General features: G+C 35.7%; 3 protein-coding genes across 5 annotated transcripts in view; 2 read left to right on the forward strand and 1 right to left on the reverse strand.

The window, feature by feature from the left end:
* adgra3 (adhesion G protein-coupled receptor A3) overlaps positions 1-13114 on the reverse strand; it is a 45240-nt gene extending 32126 nt beyond the window's left edge. The window contains exons 1-2 of the mRNA XM_079433842.1: positions 12097-13114; positions 3570-3641 (exon numbers count right to left, since the gene is read on the reverse strand). Coding sequence (XP_079289968.1) covers positions 3570-3641; positions 12097-12317 — 293 coding nt within the window. The 5' untranslated portion in view covers positions 12318-13114. The remainder of the gene's footprint in view (positions 1-3569; positions 3642-12096) is intronic.
* LOC306881659 (cytosolic beta-glucosidase-like) lies at positions 12817-15576 on the forward strand (the record flags this gene model as incomplete). The annotated part of the gene is made up of 4 exons (XM_079435846.1): positions 12817-12826; positions 12942-13131; positions 14109-14164; positions 14750-15576. The coding sequence occupies 4 exons, from the start codon at positions 12817-12819 to the stop codon at positions 15574-15576; spliced, it is 1083 nt and encodes a 360-aa protein (XP_079291972.1).
* A 690-nt stretch (positions 15577-16266) lies between these two features.
* Positions 16267-22676, forward strand: LOC306879655 (cytosolic beta-glucosidase-like). 3 transcript variants are annotated; one of them, XR_013785027.1, is made up of 6 exons: positions 16267-16495; positions 16824-17051; positions 17924-18732; positions 18826-18949; positions 21423-21769; positions 21922-22665. XR_013785027.1 is itself a non-coding variant. In XM_079432796.1 (5 exons), exons 1-5 carry the CDS (start codon positions 16420-16422, stop codon positions 21632-21634), a joined length of 1449 nt encoding a protein of 482 aa, XP_079288922.1. In that variant the 5' UTR covers positions 16267-16419; the 3' UTR covers positions 21635-22676. The 3 variants fall into 3 exon arrangements, 1 of the variants encoding a protein (XP_079288922.1); XR_013785028.1 differs by having other exon boundaries at positions 21423-21740; positions 21943-22665; XM_079432796.1 differs by having other exon boundaries at positions 21423-22676.
* Positions 22677-25134: the final 2458 nt, after the last annotated feature.

A 25134-nucleotide genomic window follows, 5' to 3' on the forward strand; every position in this document is an offset into this window, starting at 1 on the left:
TGGATGACATCATGTGTTACTCCTGTCTTAAGTAAAGCACTTCCATGGTTCCTGATTCAAATCCATTAATAAGTCTTAAATGGAGCAAGCACAAATAAAGCAATGCTTTCTTTAAATAAAGAGCTTATTGTGTCAATGCTCTTCTTTGAAAGAAACCGGTTCTGTGAACACGTCTATTGGTCAGCGGCTGCTGTTCATTGTAAATCTGGGTCATGTGTAGTCAAGCGGCAGTATAAGGGAAAGTGCACCTAAACAGCAACACTAAATACGGCATTTCAATGTACAGCTCTAAATTTAGCTCCAGCATTTGATCAGCGCTGCTACAGTGAGTGACACTGAATCGCAGAGCGGTAAACCGATGCCAAGACCAGACTATTGTGCTCCCTGAAGGCAACAGCTATAATTAACTTTCACTTGACCAGCCCTCCTCAGTATGACCTCCTCGGGGTCTCCAACAGCCTTGTGATTCTCACTGGCACCTCACTTTCTGCTTGACAACATCAGCACCTTGTCCACTTCAGAAGAAGGAACAATCGGCTCTGCACCGTCCCCAAAAACCTGCTGGTCTTGGACCAAGAACGGCTAACATCAGAGACCGGATGTCGACATCAAATAAACATTTCAGAACAACTCAGAATGCCAAAAGTGACAAAACAAAACTAGATTGTTTCCATTATAATCAAAGGAGACATCCCTTTACTATGAATTGTAATAATAACAACATATTTAAATAATTAATCGCAACTTCAAGACAAATAATCAAAGTACTTTGGGTGTTACTTTTCATCCAAAATATCTTAAATTGTGTTCCGAAGACGAACGAAGCTTTTACGGGTTTTGAACAACATGGGGGTAAGTGATTAATGCTCAAATTTTCATTTTGGGGTGGAGTAACCCTTTAATAATCTATTATCATGATTTTAAAGAAGTACACTTATTCTGAACGTCCTAAAGCACATGTAAAGAATTTTCAACAATTTTAAATGTAGTAAATTGCAACCTAATCCCAAATGTGTAATTACAAATATATGTTAATAGAAATTAACATGCATTCAAGTGTATTTTAGTTTAACAAATGTAATTATGCACACAACGTGATTATAAAATTACATATAAAGATGTACTTAAGTCCTACTCAAGAGTGTCAAAAAACACTAATTGCATTTCATATAAATTCAAACTACAAAACATTTTCATTTAAAATCGCAATTAAGTGTTTGAAAGCATTACATTCATTTCAGACTTAAGCGTATTCTTTTAAGGGGTCCTATTATGCCTGTTTATGAAGTCTGGATTTGGTTTTTGGGTGAACTAGAACAGATTGTTCCAAAAATTCATTATTTTTCACATAGTTTACATAACTGCAGCACATCATTCACTGTAAAAAATGAATCGTGGGTCTTGTAATTTATAAAAAAAAAAAAAAAAAATCAAGGTGATAATTAAAAATAGTGAGTATATTTCATTAAAGAAATTTTGATTCAGTGTTGTATAGAAATTATTGAGGACTTTTTACTAATAAAACCAAGAGAGATGTATTTTCCAAAATTTTTTTTAAAAAGGAAACTTAAGCAGTTTTGAGGCTTGAATTGAGAAACTGATTAAACTTAAAAAAAAAAAAAAAAAAAAAAGAACGCTACCCATTTATTTTAAGAGAATTAGCTCAGTTTTGAAGTTTTATTTTAATTTTAGAGGTGATTGTTAGTTCCCAGCATGCTTTGCATATGGCTGGATATGGAGAGTAAATTTAGAAATTAAATGCTATTTTATGCGCTTTTGAGTGAAGGGAAACATCTATTAATGTTCAGCTATGTTTGACATTTGAAAGAGCTTCTGTTACATTGAAGTAGAGCTGCACGATTCTGGATTTTTTTGTCTCAAATTGAGATCACAATATTCCCACGATTCTGAACTTAAATTAATGCATAACTTACAAAAGGCTGAGACAAAATATTAATTCCTGCAGTCAGTTTAAAAGTGTTTAATTCATTTTTTTAATTGTTAATTTAAATATATAAAATATATATTGAAAATATTTAAACCAATTTTTAATATTAAAATGATGAAAAATTAGTTTGAATGAATGATTCAATGACTCGCTCAAATACTTCACTTTTGAACAAATCTCTTGAATGAATGATTCAATAAATAAATTTTTAAACAGTCACTTGTCTCCACCTAGTGTCTAAACAGTGTAACCTACACAAACGTTATTTGAAGCGCTATATTTTAATCGCTACTATAGACATCAATGTTTATATCCAAACTATAAACTTTCATCCCAGTATTTCTGTGATAATATGAATGAATTGTAAGACAGAAATAATACTGTGAAGTTGAGAGAAACTGTTTCTTACCTACAAGATAACAGCTCTGGCATACACGGGCGAATCGTTGACATTGAGAAATGAGATCACGTGGGTGTTTGAATCGAGTTTGCGATCTTTTAACGATGAATCGTGCAGCTCTACATTGAAGTTTCCATTGTGCAGAAGAGTAGCGCTTATGGTTATGGATACTACTCCTATAAAGCATTAAGCCTTGTTCAATGAGCAGTAGCTTTGCTAGTGGAGTACTTGAGCTGTTTGGCTGTATACAGTCTTTTAAATGTACAAAATAACTCAAAGTCAAATACAAACAGGCCTCACTCAAAATCACAGACTTTGAGAATCAACTTAAAATAAATGAGCACATTTCACAAATTATATTAAATTCATTGTGTCATAGATTAATTAATTTAGGATATTTTACATGATTTATTCAGGTAGATTCCACTAAAAAAAAACAAGCCTTAAAAACTACTTAAGTGTAATATTAAGTAAATAGCCCGTTCCATTTTTTTACAGTGTTCCCAGTCTGTCTTAAACACCCTGTTTAACTGAAACACGAACCATGCTCTGATTGGTTAGCTAGCAGCGTGTTCTGGAAATGACATGGCCTTTACCATAATCACCAGTTTCATCTGCTCAGCTGTAAATAAATATTAATGATGGCGTCAATTTTGCCATACCAATTCGAGCCCAATTCAGGGATCATGCAGAGGCTTTGCAAGCATGGACTTCACAGCACGTTTCAGAGAGGAATGTTCGTGGTTTTTTTTAACCAGGCCTTATCCCCTTTTTTGTGCATTCTGTGGGCGATGATTATTTAAAAGTGAAATTGTGACTTCATAATATCTGGCAAAAATGCGCAGTTTTCCGAATGAGCCGTTTGCTGTAGTCCTTTTCGGTTAAAGCAAATATCTCCTTTTAGAGAGGACATTGAGCTTTGTTACCTTGCAGACCTTTTTTTTTTTTTGCTCAAACTGCAGCATTACACACTAAGTAAAGTTGAAAAAGTATAATGTAAGAGAGGCATAAAAGTATATTATGTCCACCAATAAGTCCTCTTTTTAAAAGTATGATAAAATGTACTTTTTCACAAGGGAAAAAAGGTCCGTAAGGAGTCTTTAGACAAAACTGATGTAACCACTCAGAAATTGTCCTAATCACAATCTATTAACAGTGTATACGATTAAATGTTCTAAAATAGAGAATATAACAGAGAAAAGTAGCACAGAGTAAACTTACAGTCGTTCCAGTGATGACAATCCAAAGAAAGAGCCATTCAGAAGTTCCTGGATTTTATTATTACTCAAAATCCTGTGGAGAAACAAAAACAGATTGATATGAAAAATCCTCTGACTCCAGACAAGCAAAAAGTTACTTGAACTTCAACAGTAAAACTGATCTTGTGTTATGTTCTCGCAAGTTCATCCTCAAATTCATATTCTTCTTCCACTGGAATCAATGGATAAAAAGTGTGTTTTTTCTCATTGTATAGCATTGCATAAATTCTAAATGATTGTTCAGACGAGGCAGCTGAAAATACAAGAGTCTAGCTAAGCTTTTAATCATCAGAAAGACGTTTCTAGCAGCTGAAGATACAATAAGATATGAAAAATAACCATAGCAGCCAACAGAGGTGGTTACAAGTCCGTACTGGTAACAAAAGGTTTTACGGACTGCATCACTATCGTGGCCTAACGGAAACTGGACAGTACTTGTAGTAAGTGTTCTTTAAATTAGGTTTGGATGAAAATGTCTGCTAAATGACAAAAAAAAATAAAAATTATGGCAGAAAGTACATAGATTGATTCAACCCGTGTATCCTAATTTATCACTTCTGATTCAGTCCAACAGAACAGGTCTGAAACAAATCGGATGTCGCCTTGCTTCAATTTTCCACACAGATGACGGCCAACTGGCTGACATGACTATCAGTGGAGCGGCGCTTTAGTGGCTGCTCCGGCAAACAGCAGAAAATCTGTTTTGCTATAAACTGTTACAGCTCTAAACACAGCCTTTGCCAGCTTACAAGTCACATACAAGAAAACACTTGCAATGGATAAATAATGCACTGCATTTAACTTGGTTCTAATTTTTTGAAACATGAAAATACTGTAAAATGAAACAAAAGTCTCTAATTTCAGGTCACACATTAGTTTGGGGTCCAATTCTCACTATTGACTATGACTTTTGCCCCAAACTCATAATTTGCTGCTTATTAATAGTTAGTAAGATACTTGTTAAGTTTAGGGGGGATCTAAAATATGGGCATGCAGAATAAGGCATTCATGTGTGCTTTAATAAACAGCCAATATGCTAGTATGCTAATAAGCAATTGGTTAATAGTGAGAATTGGTCCCTAAACTAATGTTACCTAATTTTACTAACTTTTGTAGCACTAGGTTACCAATTAAGCTGTAATTTGTTAACATTAGTTATCTACATTAATTAATGTTAACTAATGATGAACAAAACTTCTACATCATTCATTAATCTTAGCTCCTGTTAATCTCAGCATTTATTAATATATGATAAACACTGATACCAAGTAGGCCTAATACTGATTTCCCTAGAAAAAAAAAAAATCCCGTAATATTTAACCATTGACTATAGCCATTAAACATTACATTAAAATGAAGAGATATCAATTTTAACATGTATTAGACTTTAAAAATAACTTCTAATTTAAGTGAACTATCTTCACATAAACCCATTATAATAAATGTTATATTTAACTAGGCTACCTGTGTCCCTCAGCAGAAATATACAGAAATTGAATAAAGTTATTTGAACTAAATCCAGATAAATACTTCCAGCTATATAAAAGTTATTGGTTTCCTATTTTTTCTATTGTTCTTGATGAACAGACATCACAGCAGCTGGTTATTAGGTTGTTTTTGGCTGCTATTTCTTTAAGAGATGCCGCTGCTGAACATGACGCGGATCTGACACGCATCGTATTTTCGCTCAACTCTCATCACCTTTTCTGACCCATTTCAGTTCGGACCCTTTTCAGTCAATGAGCTGACGAGTGGAATCGGGTGAGTAAGATGAGGGAGACAGTGCTGGGATGCTCCAGACTCATGTGACTCATAGGCTATACACCATATTATACATGCATGCAGCTTTAATCGCCTATTTGGTAACTTCCTGCCTTAAGTGACCGTGACATTGCATGCTCGTAGTTTATTTCGAGCTTTGATATGCATTGACAGGCTACAGTGCGCATCGGTTTCCGCACTCGTTTGACTCGCGCCTGCCGCTGAAGTGACGATTCATGAAATCGTAAAGACGTTCTGCGACTGCACTTCTTGTCAAGAAAAAACAGACAGAAACAGCAGTTATGAGTGGGGTGGCCAACCCTAGGCTCCGCCCCTGTGTTAACGGCTTTCAATCATTTTAAAGCGTTAAACTAAAAAAATTAATCGCCTGCGTTAACGCGCTAATTTTGACAGCACTAATATATATATTAGTGCTGTCAAACGATTAATCGTGATAATCACATCCAAACTAAAAGTTTTTGTTTACATAATATATGTGTGTATACTTTGTATATTTATTATGTATATATAAATACACACACACAGTTTATATTTTGAAAATATTTACACGTTTATGCATTTATATATATATTCATATTCTTATATTTTATTTAATATATAAACAACTTATTTTTCTTAACTATATACAGTACATGCATGTCTGTATTTATATATACATAATAAATATGCACAGTATACACATTATGTAAACAAAAACTTTAGGATGCGATTAATCGATTAATCGTTTGACAGCACGTGTATTTTATTTTTATTAACTTTATTTAATATTAACCCTGGTAACAATATATTGCTCGTTGTTAGTTGATGCAATAACTAATGTTAACAAATGAGAACTTATTGTAAATTGTTACCAACTTTAGAAGTTAGTTTGTCTGAGATAGTCAAAAGAAAACCAGCTAACTTTATAAATAGAGTACACTGCTTTGTTTTTGCTTTCCGAAGCCAAAACATGGTGGAAATATTTTCCGCATGTCTCCTCCATTATGTGTAATTCAGCAGTAAACAGTGATGTTCATTCCAGAGGAAACACCACAACTGTTTGTGGTTGGCTGTTTTAGGGACAGTGGTACCGGATGCGGTCGCTCACACTCATAACCCCTTATCCACAGATCCCAGACTGTTATTATTATGGGGTGCTGAGGGGTGACTTTATTACAAGCTTGGCCTACGGAGACAGATTACAAATTTTTCTGGCTTTAAGAACACAAACAGTTCCTATCCTCTCCAAGCTCCAGATGTGCAGCGCATTAAGGAAGAGGTATATCAAGTGTCTCACAGCACTGAGAGGACGCATTCACACGATGTAAAAGTCAACAAGAAGTCAAACCTGATACCGTTTACTTAATACACATTCCTGGACTTATTGTGCATGATTCAGTGTGTTATTCACAAATTAATTAAAAATGTCATCGAATTGCATTCACTTGCTCCTCCTCTAAAACGACTTTCCTTTTTGGCTGATGTCATCAAGGCCACTTAGGTTTCAACCAATAGGAGCCAGATGTGTCCTTCACTACAATTTCTGATATTGATCAGTCACTTTTCACAATCTAACATGCACTTAATGATTAAAAAAAAAGTCTCACACTTTATTTTTATTAATTTGTTTATTTAGTCCCGTTTCACTTATAAATATATGTTTTAATAAACAGCAATGACGATTTATGCATCCTAAACAAATCAAAATCTTGGTTTATATTAAAACAGCCAGTCTAATATTTGGAGATATGCTCTGCAATAGGCCAAAAAATGGATACACAGCTAAAACAAACTAATTTAAAGCTTGAACTTTATGCAACGGAATAACGTGTAGACAATACTATAGAAAGAGTTCATTCATGCTCGGTTTAACTGAAGTCGTATAGATCACATACTATATGTCATGGTTCCCTCATATTACATTCTCATCTGTCTGCAATTACTTGTTTTTTCTTTGCATTTTTCAATCTGGGTGACTTTAATTGCAGCTTTCCAAGCCTATTCCTTGTCAAAAGATGGAAGAAAAATCTGAAGTTTGTATTGATAAACATGCAGACGCTGCCTTGTGACTCTGATCTGTCAAGATCAATTTGAGTGTGATATTCATGAGTGCAGTGATCTTCCAGCTGGAAGCCATTCCCCTCCCTCATGATTACAGTATGAGCCCAGGAGAATTACCCTGAGTACAAGTTTAACAGCTTCTACAAGATTTTACTGAGCACTGATATAACACACTAAACGAGTTGCCTTCTGAATGTAATTTGACATTTAATAATCATCAAATGATAATTTATTTAATAAAAGCAAGAACAATGCAAGTCAATTAAACATTATGTTGTTGCTTCATGTTAGTTCACGCATTAAAATGCAAATCAATTTATAACTTTTTTGAGATGTGTTTTTCTGGATTTTTTTGTTGTTGTTATTCTGTCTCTCACTGTTAAAATAAACCTACCATTAAAATTATAGACTGATCATTTCTTTGTCAGTGGGCAAACGTACAAAATAAGCAGAAGATCAAATAATTTTTGTAATTTATTTATTTATTTTTCAAATAAATGCTGTTCTTTTGAACTTTCTATTTATCAAATAATCCTGAAAAAAACGTATCACAGGTTAATACGAAAGCACCAAATTAGCATATTGATTTCTGAAGGTTCATGTGACACTGAAAACTTGGCTGCTAGGTAATGGTTGCGTAAAGTTCAGCTTTGCCATCGCTGGAATAAATTACATTTTAAAATACATGTTAAAGTTGAAAACTTAAACGGTAATATTACCGATCCTTTTTTCTTCTGTATTTTTGGCAAACAAATGCAGCCTTGGTGAGCTGAAGAGACTTTCAAAAATATAAAAATATCTTACCAACTCCAAAAAGCTCAAGTTACTTGATATTCAAATATATGTTGATATGTATTTTCCGTAAAGTAAAATACTTCCTTATTTTTCACTAAATTAAGAATATATAATTTTCATTTCTATGCACAAACACAATAATAAACAGCAATATTAAACAACATGTTATCATTTTAGCACATGAAAAACTCCACACTTCTGTATAGACATTTTTCTTAAAGGCCAAATAAAATCACATTAAAATAATTACACTATCCAGAATGTTGCTATTAGGGGTGGCACGGTTCGTGGAAAAAAAAAAAACGAACCGCACGGTTCTCCACACACGGTTCAGCACGTGTTCAACTTAAATCTGACAACGCATCTGTAATATGGTTAAACACATAAAACAAACAGGGTTCGGCTAATGTATGTTTCTGTTAATGGATGCGCATTCTGGCTTCCAAGTACATTACAACAACAGCGATGAGAAAATAAAAAAAAAAGTGGACAAACCATTCACTCGTTCAATGTGAGTGCCGTATGCTGGATTATGAGCATTTATTCCGTCATCACCAGGGTGCTGATAGGTGAAACCTGAACAACACACGCTGATATCTTGTGTTTAAACTAAACTCATGTAACCTTTGCCAGTTTAAACATTTAAGAGCCAGAGGACAAGAGCTGGCTATGAAGCTCTCTCTGAAGTATTGTGTTTGAATGGACAAATCGTGAAAAAGTTGAACCGTTCCACCCCTAGTTGCTATACTTTATATAGCCAGCAGAATTACTGTGAATATATCATGAATATATATCATCTACCAATAAGACATGTTTTTATGTGTCTGGTGGGCAAGAATGAGGAATAGACCTGTTGTACAGGCTCACATTTAGTGATTGGGGTGATGACCACTTGTCTGGAACAGGACATTCAATCAATTAGCATTCAAATGAGTGTCTGGCTATAGGCACCTACAGGTCTCTTGCTGGAGACAGATGGTGTAGATACAGTCTTATCTTGACTTTCTGCAAGTATGTAGTGACCAAACAAATAATGCTAATGGAGAGCAAAGAGAGCACAAAACGGTTTACATAAATTCTAAAGCGGTCCAAATTCTTTCTAAACAAATCAAAAACTTGGACTACATTAAAACAGCCAATATAATATTTGGAAATATGCTCTGCAATAGGGCAAAAATGGATAAACAGCCAAAACAAACTGAAGACAGATCATTTATGAGTCTCATAAGACGCAAATAATTCCATTAAAGGTGAAGTGTGTAATCAACCTATGAATGGTTTATTGTTCTCTCTGTTAAGCAATGGAAGAAAGTATTTTATTGTCAAAAAAATATTTAACGGTTTTATTTCTTTGTTACTTGACCCGTGGATGTTGTGTTTGCTATTGCTGTCAACTTGCATTTTAAGTTGAGTTGTCTCAACTTTGTGAGAAAGTCTAAGGTAATGAAAAAAACTATTAAGGCATATTTCAATGCTTTTCTGAAATCTCACGCTGCAGTCACCAGGTGTGCTATATATGGGGAGGAAAGATCACTCCAGGTGCCGCTTTCAACACTTACCTAAGAGAAACAAGCTCTACGACTGGCTCGCATAAAAAGACAGCTGCACACACATTACACACAAGATCCATTTACAACAGAAATTGCTATAAACTGATCCCAAGTACTAAGAGACAATGTCACAGTTGGGTGGAGATTTAGTAACTTTCCCAGAGCCATTTACAAGATATATTTAAGAAGCGGTACAGCATTTTGCCATATTGTGATGTACATCTATGTATTAAGGATTACTGAACCAGAAAAAATGTAGGAGGATGACTTTTTATTCAATGCATCGGGTGTTGATAGGATTTTAAGACGTGAGCTTGCAAATGATTGGAGAAGTCCTGCATGTCTTAAGTTCAGCTGCTTATCGCTCAACTTTACAGAGTCACTGAACTTAACTAGAAATGAAAAATTACACTAGTGTCTTTCCAAAGCTGCTTTACAGCTGAATTTGATTTGTCTTATATTTGATGGAGTTGCTATCACTGATTCTGTTGCTTCCCTGTTTAATACTGTAAAGCTGCTTTGAAACAATCCCTATTCGATAAGTGTGTCATTCATTCATGTGCCAACCCAAGCAACTGAGACACCATGAATGAAGTTTAAGTTTGGCTGATTCTTCCAGTACAGGGCTTGAGAACTTGACTCTGCTGAATTTTAATTACCATTCTCATTCAACAGGACCAGCTCACAAAGCTTCTCCATAGTGTAACGCTGAGAAACAGTCTAAGGTTCCTAAAACGAATATCAGTTTCAGCAGAAATTGTTTCGGAGGGCTAAAACCATTGAACGAAACAGTGACGTTTAATTTGTGCTTCATCAATGGCTCGTTTTGTCAGTTTCAGCATCCATTTCAACATGTTAGCAGTGTGGACACACTTCAATGTGACCAAAAAACGATGCTAGAGTAGCAAAACTGTAAATACACAAAGATTTTTTTTGACAATTTTTTTTAAGTGCCCAACAATAGGTTATGGCATTTATAATGTTAAATTTCAACAGATTGTAGTTATTAGATTTCTAATTTGCATTTACACTAACCACAGGAGCAGGATTAGGAACTGCATGCATTTTAATATTGTTATCTAGTCCAGCAACATCATAAAAAGCCGTGTTAGTGTTAATATGACAAATAAGTGACCCAAAATGTTAAAATGTTGTGTGTTCACTGCTAATTAGTCATGCCCTGTTATTGTTAAGACCACCCTGACTGACTGTATCCACTCAGTTATATATGTTTTAATCATATAGTTCAATAATAAAAATCATAGTTTAATTTACAAAAAATAATGAATACCATTGTGTCCTTCATAAAAAAAAAATCTACTTGCTTTTATAATTAGGTTTATAATACAGTCAAACCAATTATTCAGACACCAAATATAATTTTTGATATTTATTTACTAGTGGGTGCAGGACACAATAGTTCATTTAGCCTAAGTAAGCGAGGATAGCTAATTAAAGTAAACTGTGACATATTATACCCAAAAACCAGTAAAATGGGACCAAAGTTTTGATTTGACACTTTGACCTGACCATGTTTTGTTACATACCTTTCTATGAAAGTTATCTGACATTATCAAGATGAATTTGTTCTGGCAAAGTTTAACCCTTGAGTTCTTGTCATATTTTATTACCATTTTCTAAACTATGATAATGTGAGAAATGTTGAAGGTGTCTGAATAAATCTTGGTTTGACTGTATATGCATAAACAACATATGTGACCCTGGAGCACAAAACCAGTCTGAAGTCGCTGGGGTATATTTGTAGAAATAGCCAAAAATACATTGTATGGGTCAAAATTATCGATTTTCCTTGTATGCCAAAAATCATTAGGCTATTAAGTAAAGATCATGTTCCATGAAGATGTAAATTTCTTGTAAATTTCTTACTGTAAATATCAAAACTTAATTTGATTAGTTATATGCATCGCTATGGACTTCATTTAGACAACTTTAAAGGCGATTTTCTGATTTTTCTGCACCCTCAGATTCCAGATTTTCAAATAGTTATATCTCAGCCAAATATTGTCCGATCCTAACAAACCATGCATCCATGAAAAGCTTATTTTTCAGCTTTCATGTGATGTATAAATGACTGGTTTTGTGGTCCATGGGTCACATATGTGCAAATAACACAACTTAAGTAAATTAGCTTGATATATATGACCTAAAAACTCGCTTACAAACTAGGTTTTGTCTTTCAGAAGTTTTCCAGAAAGCAACAAATGGCAGGAATGACCCCTGTGATGACCGGTAAAGGGCACTGATAAGATATATATGACTATGTTAAAAGGGTTAGTGTACTGTAAAGGAGTGTGGACTTACAGTGAGACTGTTCTGTTGGGAAATGATTCGAGTGAAGGCACCTGATGGAGCTCCATGTTGCTGCAGACCATCTTTCTGTCCAGTGTGGCCCCAGACGGAGAGCTTTTGCCCGCACTTCTGGAGCGTTCATCGTATGATTTACATTCCGTCGATCCAGCAGAGCTAGAGCCCCAGAGCAGCACTAAACCCAGTAAAAGGATGCAAGTAGCTCCCACCGACATTACTTCTGCCTTCCTTGATATTCACACGGCAAGAAGAGGGGTTAGATTAGCATATAAATAGCCCAGGAAGCCTGTCGTTGGTGTTGTTTATATCTAAACACGACGAATATTCGTCAAAAGCCATCAAGCAGAGACGCAGGTCAGCGCTCCTTTTAAGTCATGGTCAAAATATTGACTCGACGCAACATTAGATAAATCGATTGATCATCGTTTTGTGCTCTCCACATTAAGCAATCCTTAAAGAAACGGTCGAATATCCTCCTTTGTTTTCCATAGGATTCATTTTTACAGCTCAGCAAGCCCTTTCCGGTTGATTTTCCGCAGTTTCCACTGTTTTACGCGAAGGAGCGCTACTTTAAGTCGCTACATTTTCTTTGTTTCCAGTCAAAGTGGAGATCTCGCTCCTCCACCGAGAGACAGCTGCAACCATCCCAAACTCAGAAATCTGATCACAAAACTTTTCTTCTGAGCTCATCTCATTGGCGTCCAGAAGAACGCGATGAAGAACGGTAGTTCTTCAAAAGAGCTCATTAAACGCGTTGTATCCGCGTGCGCGACACTAAAACCATTCTTGAGAAACTGAACGCGTGAAGTTGCTTTTCACTTTGCGACTGCTGCACACAGGCTTCAATGCTGCTACGGACCGCGACGGTAAAAGCGCTTTTCCAAACACACCCAGAGCCCCGAAGCTCGACCCTCGCAGTCGGTCAGCGGAGAGACGCGTGTCGGTCAGCCGCGGAGCGTACAGACTCTGTTCGGTTCTGAGCCTCGGGCTCCATGTTCCGCTTCCTCCTGTGACGTCATCACGGGCTGGGTCTGAACTCCAGTCAACACCGATCCCTTCAATCACTGCTGTAGCCCACTGTTTACCAGTGGTATCGATATCTTAGAACGGAAATGCAAGAACAGACATATTCGCAAAATAGGCCTAAGAGAAAGATTACTCCAAGAGGGAAGTTCTACTGGGGTTCCTTTATATCAAATATCAATTGGAGAAAGGCTTGCATAAATTTTGCATATCCAACAAGGTTAAGGAGATTCATAATAAAATCCTTCATAAAATGTATATTTATTAATTTGTCTATTTCTAATTATTCTAATGTTGATGAGTCTTTAATGGGTCTGTTGAGGAAACAGCTGCCCATTTGTTTTTTGATTGTGGTGTTACCAAAAAATGATGGGTTGACTTAAAGTATATGTTTACTCATGTAATCCACACCTTCATCCTCAAATATGCTATTTTTTATTATGAAAATTCCAAGCTTTTATCTGCTGAATATGTTAATTTTCTTATATCGAATGCAAAATTCTTCATTCATAATCAATAATGGCTTGTCTTTCCCCCTTTTCTTGTTGAATTGTCTCTTAGACTTACAAATAACATAAAAAGGGCCATTTTTTAATGTATTATGACAATTTTTCTAAAAGCATGTCATTTTATTTTTGTACTTGTAGGCCTATGTATAGATAATACCATAATTTAGCACACGCAAATACAGAAGAGTTGTTTTTCTGTTCTTATTTTTATGATTGCTCTTTGTTGGAATATATTCATGTCAAGTTTTGCAATAAAAATAAATAAATAAAATAAACAAATATCACTGCTGTTGCCAAATCCTTCCAGTTAAAAGATACTCAATAAATCTGTGGAACATGTCCTCGATTTATGCAATTTGTTTGTTTGTGTTTATAGCTTTCCTTTACAAGGCCGCAAAACAAAATGCAACACAATACTAAAGGATCTCGAGTCATTGTGTAGGTTCTCATTTGTTTTTGTGGCCCACACAAAAGGCTCTCTTTACACTGCTGCGCTAAAAACAAGTTCAGACAGGCTGGCAAAAAACAAGGTAGCCTATAGATGGGCTCTCATAGCAGAACACCCTGAAGAGAACAATGCCTTGTGTGCAGTGTTTGTGACACTGAATTGAGTGGAGATGTTTCTGTTTCCTATGGGAGCATCAATCTTTCTCATATATTGTAATTTTGATCAGGGACAATTTAGAAGCCGTGTGTAAAGAGGGCTTCACTGCATGCAGGTCAAATGTCTTTGTCCTTTGGCTATTCAGTTTTCATTTCCATTTGTAAGATTCATGCTTTTTAGTCTGAAACTGGAGATGCGGTAAAACTTGTACAGGTTGAAAACCACAAGTGGAAATATAAAAATGTTGTAAATTTGTTAATTTCATTCTTAAATAACACCGTACGTACTAAATTATATCAATAAAAATTATATAGACACATAAAAAATAATAATAAAAATGACTAAAACACACAACAAAATTAGTTTTAAAAAATGCAATCGCAGTTTCCATTTCATGCTGACTTTTTACATTTTGAGGAATGGTTTATGTAAAAAAAATATATATATATATGTTTTTAACTTCCATGAAATTTCTTAACTGTGTGTATGATGCTTTTTTTGTAACCCTCAGGAGTGGCCTATTATAACAAAGTGATCGACGACTTGATTGCTTGTGGTGTGACGCCCATGATCACATTGTACCACATGGACTTACCACAGGCCTTACAGGATCTTGGCGGATGGAGCTCGACAGAGATTGCAGACATCTTTGAAAGTTATGCCAGGTTTTGCTTTAAGACCTTTGGGGACAGAGTGAAGCTCTGGGTCACACTGAATGAGCCCTATGTTTGTGCCAAGCTGGGGCACGAGGATGGGACCTTTGCCCCTGGAATCAAAGATCCAGGAATATCAGTTTACTTGGCGGGCCATAACATGCTACGCGCCCACGCCAAAGCCTGGCATACTTATAATACTCATTTCAGGCCTTTACAAGCAGGGCAAGTATCTCTTGCTCTGAACAGTGACTGGGCAGAGCCGTTGGACCCGGGCTGTCCTAAAGATGCTGCAGCCACTGAGCGCTACAAGGACTTCACTCTGGGCTGGTTTGCCTGTCCTGTGTTTTGCACAGGAGATTACCCAGAGTCCATGAGGGCCAGGATTGAGTCTAGGAGCTTGGATCTGGGATGCAAGCAGGGCTCAAGGCTACCACGTTTCTCAAAAGATGAGCCCTCTTCTCTGGGCACGGCAGATTTCTTTGCACTGAACTATTATACGTCTAGGAAAGTAAGAGATTTAAATGGTGGTAGTAAGAAGAGCGAGCTCAGTTTTGTGGGGGATCAGGGGGCAGAGGGTGTTGTTGACCCATCCTGGCCCATATGTGGGGTGCACTGGTTGGCTGTTGTTCCTGATGGATTGCGGAAAATGATCAAATATATAAAGGTGTTTGCATTTATTTGAACAAGTGTCTACACTTTATATTTAATTGGGTGTATTATACAGTTTTATCAGGACACTCTGCAGGAAGTTGGCAAAGGTAGGCTACTGTCATATTAACACTGCTCAATGTGCAATAAAATACAGAGTGCAAAGGGCATTTTATACAGTTACAGAAAAAGTGTGTTTTTTAAATATTCTCAATGTGAACTTTTAGTGTGCTTAAAATCTTGAAAGTATTTTTAAACATATTTGCAGATAATATAATATTCATAAAACATAAGAAATAAAGAGAGTACACACGAACAAAAATCAACCACTAAACTTTAAAGGATAGAGTACACATTCATGACTTTCTTAACACTTTTAAAGAGCACTTTGTAATGTGAAATTAAGTTTTACTTTAAAGAGCATTCATACCTTTTAATAATCTTTTGTTGTGTTTTAAACAAGTACACTTATGACATGTTGACTAACATACTAAGGCACATGTAAAGTAGTTGATTATAATTTGAACTTATTTGATATTAAATTTAAATATTTTAAATGTACTCAATTGCAACTTTATCATTGCAATATTTTAAATATACGTACGTACTGTGTGAAATGTACTTTTATGAAAAAAAAAGTATTAAAAATCAAAATAGAACTTTTAAAAGATTTGTTGGGTGTCGGGCTGGAGGTGCGTAATGACGTCAGAAGCAGGGCGTGCTTACGTCGTCCAGCGCTGATATTAAAGCGGCGCTATGTATGATCGAAACGGAAGCAGAAGATCCGTGCAGGTTTTAGTAGGTAGCTAGTATTGTATTTAGCCCTTTTAACAGCGCGATAACATTGTGTAGTTTCACTTCATTATCGTCCATTCAAATGTCTGGACTGGATGTCACCGTGTTTCCACACGACTTTGCGTGGGGAGCTGCGACTGCTGCTTATCAAACAGAAGGTAAAGTTTACTCTAGTGCTCATGTTTACTGTAGTATTCCACACAGCACACTTTATTATTTGATCCGACTCATTTGCTAATGCAGGGTGGCATTAAAGTTGTTCAATCTTTACAAAGCGTGCTATGGTGTTGCACTACAATGTTTTTAATGTCATTATAACAATATATATATTTAGATATGCACCATGGTAATTATATACAATACCATGCTATGTAATAGCACTATCACAGCACCACTACAGTATTTATTTTTTATTGTTTGTATAATGTATATATTTTGTATAATATAGGTGTAAACTTTGAGATGAATTTCCTAAACATCTTGCAGGTGGCTGGGATGTGGATGGTAGAGGCCCCAGCGTATGGGACACGTTCTGCCATGCGGCCAAAGGAGGGGTGTTTGAAGACCATACTGGAGATGTAGCCTGTAACAGCTATCAGCTCTGGGAAGAGGATCTGAAATGTATCCAACAGCTTGGACTCACCCATTACCGTCTGTCCATATCCTGGTCACGGCTCCTTCCCGATGGAACCACAAATCATGTCAATCCAAAAGGTGCTCTGGGGACAATTACACTCGTAGTGTGAGGTTCAGAGGAGTCAAACACCAAAGCCAATCTTTTGTTCTTTCTCAGTGCTAAATAGCTTTACAAACACTGTAAATGATGCTTTGAAAAGATAACTTTTCACTAAAAGTCACAAGAACTAAAATTTAATTATTTATCTATCTAAATTGCACCAGTAGGAACAGGAAATTATGAAAACTGTGTAAAAATGCTTTTATTGAAGTTAAAAGGTTCTGAATTCACAAACAAGTTTGAGTAAAGAATCAACCCTTGTGTGTTTGTTTTGTTGGGCAAATATATATATTTTTTATTCAACTGAGAATAATTGTTTTACACATTTTATAATGTTTATAGTTACTATGAAATCAAAATGAATGATTCTTATTTTATGGAATAAAATGAAATGGCAGAAATTAGCAAATGATAACAATCCAATCAATTTTCAATGGACAAAATCAAGATCTGTATATTTTTCCTCATTCGTGAAGCCGCTGAACTCCGATAAACGTCACAAAAGAGTAGTGTTATTATCATTAACTAAAACTAAACACATTTCCATTACTTACAACAAAATGCACGTTAACTAAAAAAAAAAAATGTTTATTCAGTTAGCTGCAACATTGCTGTTTATTTTAACTTGATGTACTAAAAAAAAAAAAAAGTTTTTATAAAAGACGCATAATATAGACACACAAAATAATAAAAATGACTAAAGCACAACAAAATTACTTGCAAAAATGCAGTCACCATTTAATGTTGACTTTTTACATTATGTGGAATGATTTATGTAAAAAAAAAAAAAAGTTTTCAACTTCCATGAAATTTCTTAACTGTGTGTATTATGCTTTTTTGTAACCCTCAGGAGTGGCCTATTATAACAAAGTGATCGACGACTTGATTGCTTGTGGTGTGACGCCCATGATCACATTGTACCACATGGACTTACCACAGGCCTTACAGGATCTTGGCGGATGGAGCTCGACAGAGATTGCAGACATCTTTGAAAGTTATGCCAGGTTTTGCTTTAAGACCTTTGGGGACAGAGTGAAGCTCTGGATCACACTGAATGAGCCCTATGTTTGTGCCAAGCTGGGGCACGAGGACGGGACCTTTGCCCCTGGAATCAAAGATCCAGGAATATCAGTTTACTTGGCGGGCCATAACATGCTGCGCGCCCACGCCAAAGCCTGGCATACTTATAATACTCATTTCAGGCCTTTACAAGCAGGGCAAGTATCTCTTGCTCTGAACAGTGACTGGGCAGAGCCGTTGGACCCGGGCTGTCCTAAAGATGCTGCAGCCACTGAGCGCTACAAGGACTTCACTCTGGGCTGGTTTGCCTGTCCTGTGTTTTGCACAGGAGATTACCCAGAGTCCATGAGGGCCAGGATTGAGTCTAGGAGCTTGGATCTGGGATGCAAGCAGGGCTCAAGGCTACCACGTTTCTCAAAAGATGAGCCCTCTTCTCTGGGCACGGCAGATTTCTTTGCACTGAACTATTATACGTCTAGGAAAGTAAGAGATTTAAATGGTGGTAGTAAGAAGAGCGAGCTCAGTTTTGTGGGGGATCAGGGGGCAGAGGGTGTTGTTGACCCATCCTGGCCCATATGTGGGGTGCACTGGTTGGCTGTTGTTCCTGATGGATTGCGGAAATTGCTAAAATATATAAAGGTGTTTGCATTTATTTGAACAAGTGTCTACACTTTATATTTAATTGGGTATATATTCATTATACATAATATGTAAATTTGCTTGTTTCTTTAGGACACGTACACCAGTCTGCCCATTTATATAACAGAAAATGGCTTTTCCCAGATGGGGCCGGTTCAGATCGAAGATGCCGACCGTTGCCAGTTTTATCAGGACACTCTGCAGGAAGTGGGCAAAGGTAGTCATATTAACACTGCTCAATGTGCAGTTGTGCAATGTGCAAGGTCATTTTATACAGTTAGACTATAATACCTTTGCAAAAAAGTGTGTTTTTTTTAACTACTGAATGTGAACTTGTAGTGTACTTAAAATCTTGAAAGTATTTTTTTAAATATATATTTGCAGATAATATAATATCCATAAAATATAAGAAATAGAGTACACATTAAATAAATCAAACACTAAACATTAAAGAGTTAAACATTAGATTAGAACACATTCGTGACTTTCTTAACACTTTTAAAGAGCACTTTAATGTGAAATGAAAAGGTTTACTTTAAAGAGCATTCATACCTTTTTAATAATCTTTTGTTGTGTTTTAAACAAGTACACTTATGACATGTTGACTAACATACTAAGGGACATGTAAAGTAGTTGATTATAATTTGTTTTATTTTATATTAAATTCAAATATTTTAAATGTACTCCATTGCAACTTTAGCATTGCAATATTACAGATATATTTAAAGTGCCCCTATTATGCCTTTTCGAATATTACCTTTCATGCAATGTGTCATGTAGCAGTATGTGAACATAAACTTTCTGCAAAGTTGTGAAGCCGAAAGTGCACGATATATAAAGTTATTGTCTATCAAAAAAAAAAATAGTCGGCTCGCAATCGCCTAAACGAGTCGTCAGAAATTCAAATCTTATTCTGTTACGGCTGTACGTCACAAAGTAACACATTTGCATAATGTCCGCCCATGGGCTGTTATTCGCGCTGTACACTGTAGACCAATCACGAAGGACTGCACCATCTGACCAATCACAGCAGAGAGGGCTCACGGGAAGGAGGGGTTTAGAGAGACTGATTCTTCGAACTGCTTCGCACGAGTCGTTTAGGAATCATTTAGAAATGAGGTAAAATTAAAGCTATTTTTTAAGAAAACTAAACTTTTTTTTTTTTTTTTTTTTTTTTTTTTTTTTGACCTTGGATGCATGTAAATATGTTTTAGGAGACTCCTAAAACAATATTAGCAACCTTAAAAATGCATAATAGGGGCACTTTAAAGCTGCAGTCCGTACGTTTTGCCTCGTTGTCGCCATCTCTGTTGAAAACCTGGTATTGCAGCCAGGTGCAGAATAATCTTTATTATGTGGTCTGTACTCTGGCACGGCTTCAGCGAGGATGCATCTAATGTTTTGAGGTGAATGTGTAGCTGTCAGTCACCGCACCGGTGTGAATCAAGCACTTAGCAATCACAGATTCTAGCCTATGTCTTGGAATATATGACCCAGATCAGAATTTTCACCGTATATTGTTATCTGAACAAGTAACAAGTCTGCCATGTTTGTTCTGACCAACTGAGGAAAATAGCATTACCATAAATCGCGCTACCAATGGTGATTAAATCTAAAGATCGGTTATCATATCACATCTAACTGCAAAGTATTATTATTGTAATACTTTATTCTTAAATTATTAATGTTAACAACATCAGCATTGCGTGACTATGGGTATAGTTTGTATTAACGTGTAGATTTCAATTTCTGTACAGTTTAATCTAATTGTCTTGCCATTCGAATTTCATATTAATAAATGTTTTTAACCCCAAAAGCAAACTATGCTCCCTTCGAAATGGTTTTCTATAAAATACAAATCTTGTGTAATCCCAGGCTATCTGTAATCAGAAGCACGTTTAAAACTGGAATACAATTTAATTTAATTCACATGTGTTTCATAAACACATAATACTTTCTGGATCACAATTTAATTATTCTAGCTGCTGTGAGAAAAGGCTATAAATGATCTGCCACCTGCAGGATCCTCAGGTGCAGTAGCCGGGACAACTTCTTTATGTTTACAGACGTGACGTAATGACGCAGAGCCATGCTCGAATTTCCCGCGAAAACCTACCCGTACCACTCAAATTAGAAAACATTATTATTATATAAGCTAATCGTTGTGAATCAGGCCAAGTAAGGCGATAGTTTTGAACACTGGCTGGTTATGTTCTTGCTCAAATATTGATTTCGGATAATTTTTAACCCAAAAAAGTTATGGACTGCAGCTTTAAATATAAGATAAACACATTTCAGTAGAAATTACTTTAAGGTTTATTCAGCAGTACAACTTTAACCATATTTCAAAGGCAATATAAATAATTATGAAATTACATATAAAGGTCATTATTAAGTTCAAGTAATTATATACATTTAAACTACAAGACATTTTCATTTAATTGCAATTAACATAGTTATGTGTCTGAAAACATTACATTGTTCACACTTTAGTGCATTCTTTTAAAGTATATTGTTGCAGTAATAAGTTAGTATGCTAAAGTATACTTCTTCATCACTTCTGTAGTTTTAAATTTGTAAAATGTATCTATTGTAGCTTTGAGACCCAGACTAATGGAAGTATTTCAAATAATATAACCTGATAGGAGCTCTGTTCTGAGGATGATCTGAATGATGTGTTTGTCTTGCAGCTATCAGTCAAGATCGAGTGAGTGTAAAGGGATATTTTGCCTGGTCTCTGCTGGATAACTTTGAGTGGAATCATGGCTACAGTGTGCGCTTCGGCCTGTTTCATGTGGATTTCTCTACACCTGAGCTGAAGCGCACCATGTACCGCTCGGGTAGAGAGTATGCCGCTGTGATATCCAAACACCGCTCTCAAACCAAACCCAGCAGCATTTAACAAAATTCCTAAAATATTAAATCAACATATTACCCTTGAAGAAATTACGTCTAATGTAAATTCCATAATTCTATTTTTGGGAGATGAAATAATGATGAGCCTAACCGTATCAAAAGTGGTTACTCTACAGCAGGGGTGCCTAAACTCGGTCCTGGAGGGCCGGTGTCCTGCAGAGTTTAGCTCCAACTTGCCTCAACACACCTGCATGGAAGTTTCTAGTGTGCCTAGTAAGAGCTTGATTAGCTGCTTCAGGTGTGTTTAATTAGGGTTGGAGCTAAACTCTGCAGGACACCGGCCCTCCAGGACAGAGTTTGGACACCCCTGCTCTACACTGTTGTTTGCTGTAAAATTTAGTGAGTCACAAAAGCTGTTCAGGGGCTCTTGAAGATTTAGTATGAAGCATGAAGCAAGAAAAACACATTGGGTTTTAGTTCCAATGTTTTGTTGATATACACTGCCTCTGTGTGGTCCAAAGTGGTATTATACTTGGCACAGCATTTTGTGCTGGTATATTGGCTTGCATTGCTTTATGTGAATCCTACAGGCATTAAACAAAACTAATGGTGTAAGATGACAGCATGTATGAGATATTAACAATTTGTAGTAATTTACATGAGAACATGTACATGTCCATATACGTGCAAACTGAAGTTGCATTGACTGGATTGCACATGTAGGCCTAATTACTATTGGGAATGAGGTTATGCTGAACCTAACAGCAGCCCTGAACTCCCAAGGGAGTAAATAACTGCAGAAATTATGGTTCTGTTGTAATTATTCACCCTGGAACAGACATTATTGCATCATCTAAATGCATAATATGAGATCACAAATCTTTAAAAAGAGATTTTAGAGACACTTATTTGTGGGGGAGATTAAATATTGAAATATTAGCATTTTAATTATTATCTTGTTGAATGCTTGAGAACTGTATTGTTCAGTCTATTTGAATCGGAGCACAAGTGTATTAAGCAACATTATGAGCAATTTTTAATCCACATGTTCCAGTCAGGGTGGCAAATACATTATTTAAAACAATGTTTCTTGACTATGAATTAGTGCATTTAATTGTAACGTTCACTCATTTTCACTGATGGACATTTGTACAGATGACCAATTAATCGAGGCACAATTTTATTGGACTGTAGTTTTTATATTTTGACAGACCTTATGAAATATTCACTAACAAGGGAACTCATTAGATTAATTTAAATTAACTGAATAATTTAGCAGCTAATTAACTATTTGAAGGAGCCAGTATTCAAAACCTGGAGCCTGTGTCTCAGTCCTAGAACAGGGTTGTTAAAACATGAAAATATATTAGAATTTGTGATTTTCAGGCTGGAAAAAGTCATGGCAATTATCAAAATTCTGAAGCATATTTTTGCTAGTTATGCTCATATATATATATAAGTGCAGTCTTCTCTATAAAATTATTTGTAATAATCCATATTTGCTAATTATGAATAACTTAGAAAAAGCCATTAAAGTGCACAGGAGGGGTTGGAACCCTGGTAGTTGGGAAATACTATTGTTTTCAGCATCTGTGACAGTAAGTGCTGATTGATTTGGCTCCAGCGTTGGGGGAGAAGTCAGCAGCGAGTGAAAGATGGTCCAGGGGAATAAAGATGTGGAAACAGAGATCCTGTGAGATATAGGCAGTCTCAATGAATAAACCACAGAGGAAGAAGAAAAACAAAGCATGAGAGAGAATCCATTTCTAAGTGCTTTGCCTAATAACGTCAAATATTAACGTCTTATGAAGTGAAAAGCTGCTTGTTTGTAATGACAAAAAAATTATTACGCTCTTAACTTCACATTTTTTGCTTTTTCCAGTTAAAAAGTCGTCTCATCTGAATCAGGAGAGAAATATGCACAAATAAAGTCCCGTTTACAAACAAAACAGACAAAGAAATATATAATTGGATTTTGATTTGAGATGACGACAGAAGATGGACTAATAGAATAAGCATTATTATAAGCAGTTTGGACTCTCATTCTGACGGCACCCATTCACTGCAGAGGATCAAACAGCAAGCAAGTGATGTAATGCTACATGTCTCCAAATCTGTTCACATGAAGAAACAAACTCATCTACATCTTGGATTATCTGAGGGATTGCCTACATGAATATGACTGAGGCCTTCCACTATGAATTTGCCAATGTCTACACATAATACATAACGAGCCATTGCTGGTTCAGTGATATTTTGTGAAAAATATGTGACATGATGTTATTATATTACATTTTCTCAAGCACACTTGTTTATTTCTGTCTTTGTGTGTTTGTATTTTCTAGCTTCCAATTTTAAATCAAAATTGGATTATACTATGGAATTACTATTTAACATTTTCGGTCAGACGGCATTCACAAAGACGAAATATATTTTCAGGCAAACATAAAAGATAGAGCTGTATAGGAGACCGCAATAAAAGTAAACTCTCCCATACTGTCGTGACATTCAATTGAGTGACTACAGCCTATTTTGGACTGAAGTGAATGGGAACACTAATGGCACAATTACAAGGCATTCGCCATTTCTGCTGGCATGAGGACTTGTACTTTCAGCAGCTAGTTCAGTGTGGCATTTACATTTTCAGTTCCATTTAGTCCTGAATAATAGGCACTCACTGTGAACTGTCATCGTCTGAGTGGCTGAAAAAGGCCTCCCTTGGGCCCCAATAATGACAGGATCATATTCTCTATTGATACTGCAGAGTCGTTGTTTGTATAAGATCGCTTAAAAAAAACACTCATAAGCTTTAGACTAAGATTATTGCGCAAAGTGCATTGCTGTTTTTACAGTAAAATTATTGGAATTTACCCATCAATTCATGGTCTTTGCTAACCATAACATTCTGTAAAGAGATTAATATAACCAGTTTATTCATAAATTATGTTCAGCCACATTCTCTTGTTCACCCTACACTGTAAAAAATAAAAGTTGAGCAAATTTAAAATTTAAGGCAACCAGCTTTAGCAGATTTTTGAGTTTTCTCAACTTATTTTTGTAGGAGATTTTTGAGTTTTCTCAACTTTTTATTTTTTACAGCACTGTAAAAAAATTCAAATAAATAAAAAGGTGAGCAAACTTAAAAAGTTTAAGGCAACCGGCTTCAGCTGATTTTTTGAGTTTTCTCAACTTGTTGTTTTAAGTTAATACAACAACATTTGAGAAAACTTAAAAATCTCGTACAAAAATAAGTTGAGAAAACTCTGCCGAAGCTGGTTGCCTTAAACTTTTAAGTTTGCTCAACTTGGTTTTTTTTTGTTGCTTTTTTGCAGTGTACTATAAAGTAAAAAAAAAAAATGTTAACAGTGCAACAGTGCAGCTTGAGGTGAAACCATAAGCAAAACAAAACTATAAGCTATGCATAAAATGGGCAATTATATAATAATTAAAAAAAAAAGAATTAATTGTTGGGTCACAGTTTCAAACATGTAATTTTAAAGCCTACCATAAACAACATTTAGATGCGTCTGAACAAACCAACTCACA

This window comes from Barbus barbus, assembly GCF_936440315.1.
Source record: "Barbus barbus genome assembly, chromosome: 2".
Taxonomy (NCBI): domain Eukaryota; kingdom Metazoa; phylum Chordata; class Actinopteri; order Cypriniformes; family Cyprinidae; genus Barbus; species Barbus barbus.

Bases quoted from the DNA above. Each gene is read 5' to 3' on its own strand.
- LOC306879655 (XM_079432796.1), top strand. From the start codon at position 16,420: ATGTCTGGACTGGATGTCACCGTGTTTCCACACGACTTTGCGTGGGGA. The intron at 16,496-16,823 runs GTAAAGTTTACT...AACATCTTGCAG, and splicing joins TGCTGCTTATCAAACAGAAG to GTGGCTGGGATGTGGATGGT. The intron at 18,950-21,422 runs GTAGTCATATTA...TTTGTCTTGCAG, and splicing joins TCTGCAGGAAGTGGGCAAAG to CTATCAGTCAAGATCGAGTG.